The sequence below is a fragment of the Streptopelia decaocto genome, assembly GCF_964273445.1.
Source record: "Streptopelia decaocto genome assembly, chromosome: 1".
NCBI classification, from domain to species: Eukaryota; Metazoa; Chordata; class Aves; order Columbiformes; family Columbidae; genus Streptopelia; species Streptopelia decaocto.
The window spans coordinates 156377890-156385883 of NC_138663.1; the positions used below are offsets into that span (position 1 = coordinate 156377890).

The following is a 7994-nucleotide window of genomic DNA, read 5'->3' on the forward strand; positions in this document are numbered from 1 at the left end:
CAGGCACCGGGGGCAGGTAAAGGTAGGGTAGAGCGTTGAGCTCTCCCATTGAGGGTGCCTGGGGCAGAGCACGACTTGGTTTATGGATGGACCCTCAATTTTTTTGGCTTGGGAGGAGTGCATGAGGGGAGAGCAATTCCCAGGGAAATCACTCTGTCTTCTCTTTCTCCAGGCAGAGTTAGGAGAGAAATTTATGATTGATAATAATACTAATAATAAAAATTAAAACCACCACTCCACGCTGGTTTTTACTTTTACGAAGAGACACGCCGCGGGAGGAGAGCCGGCCAAGCGGGGCTGCCGCAGCTGGGCACAGCGCCGTGCCCCTCGCTGCCCACCGGCGGGGGAGGGGGACGCGGGGCCTGGGAGACCCGGGAGCCGTCGGGGCAGCGCTGTCGGGGCGTGAGGGCCACCGGCCGGGGCACGCCGCCCGCTGCGGCTGGGCGTGGGGGGTGAGGGGTCGGGTGAGGGTCAGGGCTGCCGAGGGAACCCCCGGCGTCCCTCCAGGTTGGTCCCCAGGTTGCCTTCAGGGCTGGGGCAGGGAGGTTTGGAAAGCTCAGGCTTGGTATGGGAGACAAAGGGAGACAGATGGGGGGGCGGGGGGGGCGGAAATTGGGGTGAAGGGGATGAGGTGGAGGAAGGAGAGCGGGCAGGAGGGGCGCAGAGGAAGATTCCAGGGCCAGGGGTCCCTGAGCCCAGGCCACCCGCGCACAGGGCTGTGAGGCGGGTCTTGGCTGCCCTCCTCCCCCAAAAAAACCCCAACCGCTGTACCCGATGAATTACCGCTCTCCCTTAAGCGTGGCAGGGCCGGGCCGGGGTCAGGGCCCGGGGGAGGCGGACAGAGTGGGGCTGCGGTCTGGTTGCACCAAAGGCAGGGTCAAGTTCAGGGCCAGCCCAGGGAGGACAGGCAAGAGGGGACTTGCTCACGGCCACGGCCGCCAGGCCCCTTCCCCAGGCCTTTCAGAGGAGCGACATCCCTGCCCGGAGAGAGCGAGACTGCCCTGCCGCCACACGGCCTGAGCTTTGGGCGGAGAGGGGACGCCTGCCCTGCGCATCTCCACCATCGGTGTTAGAACCTACATGGGAGTCGGAGAGGGAGAACCTCTGAGGCTCCCCGAAAGCCAGAACGGCTTCAACGGGACGGAGAAGGGGGACCCCAGGTCCGGGGCGCTTCTCGCCGGCCAGGGCAGAGCCGGCGAGGGGACCCGGAGCGTGGTTCTCCGCCTTTGGGCAGGGCTGCCCTTCCTCCCACGGGCCTGAGAGGGGATTTTGGGCAGCTGGTGTCTGGCAGGGGCTCTGAAGCGGGACCCCCTCTTGGTTTTTCGGCTGCGAGGATGCCGGCAGGACAAAGAGGGACCCTCGCAGCTCGGCTGCGTTTCCCACGGATCTCTCCAAGGGGCAGGCGGCATATGCCAATGATTTTAATAAATATTTTTGGCGTAATATTATTACCGAACATAAATTAGGTTTTAATAGCCGTTTGATTACCCGGGGAGCCTGCCGTGTGCGCGGAGACGGCCGCACTGGGAGGTGCGCGGCCGCAGCGGAAGCTCCGTCTCCGCTCCGTATCTAAACTTCGTTGGCAGCGACGGGACAGGGGAGTCCTTCCCTCCCGCCCCCAGGGTGTAGATAACCCCCATCTCACCCCAGAAGCGAGGAGGGCCCAGCGTACCCCCATCTCCCACCTATCTCCCTCGCGGCGGCTCGGAACACCTCTATTGCTACTTGAAAACGGGGGACAAAGCCCGAAAAACCCGAACTGACGACTGGCCGGGGGGGTGGCGATGGTGTCGGCCGGGTATGAGGAGCAAAGGGCTCTCCGTGCCTGCACAAGCTGCCGCTGAAGGCAGCGCAGCCACCGCAGGGCGCTCGGAGCCCGGCTCACAGAGCTGCCTTTTCGCAGGGCGTATTTCGGTGGTTTGGCAAGGCCGAGCTTTTTCCACGATTTCCCGGCTGCTGTCACACTCGTCTTGGGTGTCCCGGTGCAGCGGGCTGTGCTCGGAAATCCGCTGCTTGCCGGCCCCAACCGGGCGGCTCCGCCGGCCGGGTCCCGACAACACCCGCGGAGCGCAGCGCTGGGACGGCACCCCGGGAAAGGCATCACCCGGCGGTCCCTCGCTGAACACATCTGACAACCTAAATCGCTCCCTGGACTATGTAAGAAAAAGGGAGAAAAAAAAAAAAAAAAGAAGAGAGAGAGAAAAAATCTTGAAAATAAATGTGAGCTCTCTGCCATCGCCACTTTCTCCTTTCCAGGACTGGATGGAGGCTTACCAAGAACACGGGAAGGCTCAGAAGGCCGGGATTTATGGCTCAAAGCAGCCCTGCGCAGAGCCCAGTGCCTAGCCGCTGCCCCGACCCCTTCGTCCCGAAACGCCCCACTTTGTCACCCTGTGGAGCAATGAGCTTCCCAGCCACACACGCACCGCGTAAAGAAGCGTAAGCCCAAGCAAGGCAGAAGGCGAAGGGAGATGAGATATTGCCGTGTAAAGGTCTCCCTAAAGGAGATCCTGCCTTGCAAGTCAGTTGAGGAAGATGCAAACTCTCATTCCACCCCCCGCCCCCTTTTTCTTTTGCCCGGAGGCTTCCCAATATTTTTTTAAAAATTATTTATTTTTTTTTCTTTTATTTTCTGGAAGGGAAGCCCAGGTGGAATGTTCCTCATGTTCCAGGAACCGGAGTATTTTTTAAAAGCATTTGTTTTGCAGCTGCCACTCAGCCCCTCTCATGCACAAACGCAGGTTTCAAAGAGCCCTTGGCATAAAAAGTGAACAGCTTCGTGCAGTTTCAACACGTTTTATTATATTTCTGTATGCATTACTCTCAAAACATATCACAAGAAATGATGAAACCACTTAAACCTTCAAATAAAAAATCTGAAACAGTTTATGCTCACAATTGTACATATTTATAGTTAAGAAACATTCTTTATAAATACTGTTTCCTCTGTAGCAAGTTAATACCATAATTTAATTACAAATGGATAAATATGGTAACAGGTATTTACAGGAGGAAGGGTGTTATTACGGAAAAGCTAACGGCACGACGTTTATTTTTCCTCACAATCTTCCGAACAGGAACTAACAAATTGAACTTGCAAAAGCACTAAAACATCACATGTAAACCCAGCTAACAGAAAAAATACATTCACAAGCGTTGTTGTTCGTGTGTGTGTCTGTGAGTAACAGAATGGAGACTTTGGCACGGTATTTCTTCCCCAGTCTATAGTTGAAATGCAGTTTACAATCAAGTTGCCTCTTAAAAAGGAACACAATATTCAAGATATCACAATTACAAAAGAAACCATTTTTTTCTTCCACGTTACTTTTTTTAAAGGAGTGAACTAAAAAAGGAGGAGAGAGGAAGATGGGGAGGGGAAGAGGGAGAAAATAAAAGATGTCCATCCGTTTCTCGGGGAGGGAGGAAGAGGGAAAAAGAAAGACAACCGAAAAAAAATTAGAAAAAAAAAAATAGAAGAACAAGGGGACCAATCCGCGGTTTACAAACTGGACGAACTTCTATACACCAAGAATCCAGGAAAACTTCGTTCCCCACCTCGCCTGAGGAAGGAGAGGGCCGCTATGTACACAGTTCGTGGGGCGGGAGGGCGCTGGCTGCTCCGGGCGGGGAGGCGCAGGGGCCGGAGGAGTTCGTGTCTCTGATCTTTTGTCTGGAGGCTCCAGAAGGAGAGTTTCTTTCCGCCGGCTTGAGAAGCTTTTTGCTGGGTGGTGTGTTGGTGGCGTTTGTGGTTATTTTCCCCTCTCTCTCTCCCCTTTCCGTTCCTCTATTTATGTACTCATTCTCTCATGTTGTTCAGCACGTTTGTTTTGTGTTTTTTCTGGTTCAACATGTTTTCATAAAGAAAATAAGAAAAATCCAACAAAAAAAAGACCCGAAGGCAGGAGGGGTGTGGGGAGATAAACGCCTCCCGTCCCCATCCTGCTCGGCCGTCATTTCGCTGCCGGCGGGTGTGGCGGCATCTCCCGGTGCGTCTCCGGCAGGCTCGCTCCCTCCTGCCCGCCGCCGCTGCCGCTGCCGGGGCGGGGAGGGTGCGGCGGGGCCGTGCAGAGCAGTCCGGCGGGGCCCTACACGTACCACTCGTTGAAGTTGGAGGAGAGGCCACTGTGGCCGCCGCCGCCACCGCCACCGCTGCTGCCGCCGCCTCCGCCCCGGTGCACGGCGGACACGGCCGCCGCCGCTGCCGCCGCCGCCGCCGCCGCCGCCGGGGAGAGGTTGCTGGTGCTCTGCGACTCGGCGCTGGGGGACACCAGCCCCGGGGGGGTGGAGGACTCGTAGCCGGAGCTGGCGGCCGGGGAGGACTCGGAGCCTTGCGGGGATGACTCGTGCACCTGGGGGGCAAAGGCAACACGGCCGGGTGGAGGGGGGACGGGGAGGTCCCCCGGGCGCGCCCCCCGCCGCCGGCCCGGCCCGCCGCCCCCGGGCCCTGCTCCCGCCGCCCGCCGCCCCGACGGGGCGCCCGGTGCAGGGCGGCCGCCCTCCCGCCTCCCGCCGCCGGTTGCGGGGCCGGGTACCTTCATGTGCTTCCGAAGGGAGCTGGGGTGGGTGTAGGACTTGTCGCACATCTTGCACAGGTAGGGCTTGTCCGAAGTGTGGACGTGCATGTGCTTCTTGCGGTCGCTGCTGTTGGCGAAGCGCCTGTCACAGCCTTCAAACTCGCACTGGAAGGGCTTCTCCCCTGCAAGAGAGCGGCGGGGTGAGCGCGGCCGCCCCCGCGCAAAGCCTGCGCAGCCCTTCGCCTGGCTCCCTCGGGCTTTCCCCCCCTTTCCCCGCTCCTCTCTGGGCCCCCCGCTCCCAGCCACTTTGCTCAACAGCTTCGCAAAGCAAGAGGCCGATTGTGCCCCGGCACCGCGACGGTGAAGGGCCGCGCCGCTCCCGCGTTGTCCTGCAGCGAGACAGTGCCTGTCCCCCGCCTGATTTTCCTACCAACCCGCCTCTGGCACCCCCGGGCCGACATCCTGCCTGGTTTATTTCGACGGGTGCCGACACACAGCCGGCCCCGAAAGAGATTGAAGAAGAAAGGCTATTAAAAAAAAAAATAAAAAAAAAAAAAAGCATCGAGCCGTTTCGCCTCGGTATCAAATCCGCTATCCTGTTAAACTGGAAACCATTACCGAGAGATTTAAGGACGGGCAGATTGTTTCGTGTATGGATATTCGAGATAAACGCACATCCGCTGGGAAAACTAAACGTCTGTAAAATACTTCATTTAATTTTCATAGGGATTCCTCTTGCCCGGCTGCCAGGACTCCAAATGCCGGAGAGTAATTTGGAGGTGAGAACTCCACATCCCCCCGCCTTTGGAGGGGGAAGCATTTAACATTAAATTCCATTAGCACCTAAATTGTTTCTTAAAGACATCCGCTCAGACACAATGACTTCAATTCGGGCATCTCATGCAAATACATTTCTCAAATTTTAAACCTTGTTAAAGCTCGTCTCGCACCTCGCATCGGGCTTAGCACTTGAGAAAACAATAGGCCTCGAGATTTTTAGCCTTTCTCCGGGTAAATATTTGGAGTGGAAGTCGCTAAAATATTTGGCTGTCTTTTATGAAATAGTCTGGCACGGTACGAGCCGGCAGGAGTAGTAAATGAATAATAGATGAGGCGGGAGGATGCGTTATTTTGTTACCCTTCGGCTCAGGCGTTTTTCCATCGGGATAAGCCTGGGCTCCTTCGCCCCTCTTCTACCTGATTTAGGTGGAAGTTTCTTAGCCTCAAATCCTCTGTTCCCTATTACATAATTTAATAAGCTGTTGCAAAAGCACCTTAAATCACTTCGAGTGAGACTTTAAAAACACTTCTTTTTTTTTTAAATGAGAAAATTTTATTGCCTTGCTCACACCATTTAAATTTAATGGAAAGCATTCCCAGAAAGAGACGTTTTGCCATTTCCAACGGGATTTTTGACTAATGACGGGTCTGGCACATATTTGTATAGTTTATCTCTCGTAGTATCCATACATGAAAGCCATGCTTACAAGCGCTGAAGTTACATGCCAATACCTAGCGCATTGCAAATGTATAAGACGTTTAATGTATATATGCACACACACACACGTCTGTCCGTTTTTTCGCGGGACTACAGAATTTAGTTCGCGCTGTATTTTGTGTTTCTGCAGAAAGACCCGCCGAACCTCGGCAAGAATCTACATCATTCACTCGCAAATTAAAGAAAACAGTAAATATCCTTTCGAAATCTGGGAAGGGGGCGGGGGGGAATGCTTGTGGGGAAGAAAACCTAAGCAAACGCAGCCGTGTGATGGAGAGGGAAAAAATATCAAACGGGATCCTTATTTTATAACTCTAATAATTTTACGTCTCTCTGTCTGAGTCTCTATCTGTTTATATATACAAATATAGGCACGGGCAGAGGGGGATAATCTGCCAAAAGAAACCCGAATTACCTGTGTGCGTCCTTTTGTGAATTTTGAGGTTTTCTGATCTGGCGAAAACTTTTCCGCAGCCAGGGAAGGGGCAGGGGAAGGGTTTCTCGCCCGTGTGCACTCGGATATGATTGACCAGTTTGTATTTCGCTTTGAAGGGCTTGCCTTCCCGGGGACACTCCTCCCAGTAGCAGACATGGTTGCTCTGCTCGGGTCCCCCAACGTGTTCCACCGAGACGTGGGTGACCAACTCGTGCATGGTGCTGAAAGTTTTATTGCAACTTTTTTTGGGGTTGTTCAGCTGCTCGGGGTCGATCCACTTGCAGATGAGCTCTTGCTTGATGCACTGCTGCCGCATGTAGCGGAAAAAGGCACCTGGGTGGTGGTGGTGGTGGGCTGCCATGTTCATGCCCATATTCATATTCATGGGGCCGTACTGGTTGTGCAGCTGAGCCGCCGAGTAAGGGTCAGTCCTGGGGCTGGAGACCTGGCGGTACTGATCCGACCGGGCGAACACCTCCCCCGGCAAGCCCAAGCGCATCTGTCCGTTGAGGACGTTTTGGGAGGCGTGGGGGCCGTGCTGGTCGTGGATGCCCGGGAAGAGAAGGTGGCTCTGAGCGTCCGTGTGCGGGTGATGCAGGCTGCCGGCCGCAGGGCCGAAGATGCCGTGCTGCCCGCCGGCCGGCGACGAGTCCCCGAAGCCGCGGCTGCGAAACAAGAAGTCCCGGGTGGAGTTGAAGGGTGCCCCGGAGTAGGAGCCGACGTGGGCTGCGTGGGGCCCCAGGGCGGCGGCGGGGTAGCCGGGCGCCTGCGAGGTGAACGCCGAGCTCTGCCCGGGGGAGAGGTCGTGGGCCCCGGCGTTGAGCTTGAAGGCGCCCATGTGCGCCGCCGCCGAGTCCACGAAGCTGTTCTGCGCCGCCAGGCTCAGCTCCCGGTCCTGCATCTCCGCCGCGGCCGAGTGGTGGTGCCGGGCGAAGGTGCCCACGCCGAGGGCTGGAAACTGCGGGCCGGCGTCCAGCAGCATGGTCCACGCCGCTCCGGGGCCGCCGCCGCCGCCCCGCTACCGCCGCCGGGCTGCCGCCGCCCGCCCGGCCGGGCGCGGGGCCGCCGCCGCTCCGCGCCGCTTCCCCCCGGCAGCCGCCGCGTACCCCGCCTCCGCCGCTGCCGCCTGCGCCCACACCGGCCCGCTGCCGCCGCCGCCGGAGCCGTATCCGGAGCCAGGCAGAGCAGAGTCCAAAGGCGAGCGGAGAACCAAAGTGTATTAAAGGAGCTGAGACGGGGGCGGGCAGGGGAGGGGAGGGGGAGCAGGGGAGGGACAGAACTGGGGACGGGGGGGGGGGGGGGGGCAAGGCTCGCCTCTCCGTTCCCTGCGGCACACACGCACACACACACGCACACACACACGCCGCCGCCCCCCTCAGCCACCACCGGGATGTCAGCGCCGCAGACCCCCGCCCGCCCGGCTCCGCTCTGCTCTGCTCCCCGCGTGGGCCGCGGCCCTCACCGCCGCTTCGGGCCCCCCGCCGCCCCCGGGCTCCTTCTTTCGTTTTATCCTCCGCCGGGCATTAGCGCTGTCTCTCGCGGAGAA

At 57.7% G+C, this 7994-nt stretch overlaps 1 protein-coding gene across 1 annotated transcript; it reads right to left on the reverse strand.

Moving 5' to 3' along the window:
* Positions 1 to 4085: 4085 nt before the first annotated feature.
* ZIC2 (Zic family member 2) lies at positions 4086 to 7430 on the reverse strand (the record flags this gene model as incomplete). Its single annotated transcript, XM_082070781.1, has 3 exons — positions 4086 to 4349; positions 4533 to 4696; positions 6428 to 7430. The coding sequence occupies 3 exons, from the start codon at positions 7428 to 7430 to the stop codon at positions 4086 to 4088; spliced, it is 1431 nt and encodes a 476-aa protein (XP_081926907.1).
* Between the last annotated feature and the right edge of the window lie 564 nt (positions 7431 to 7994).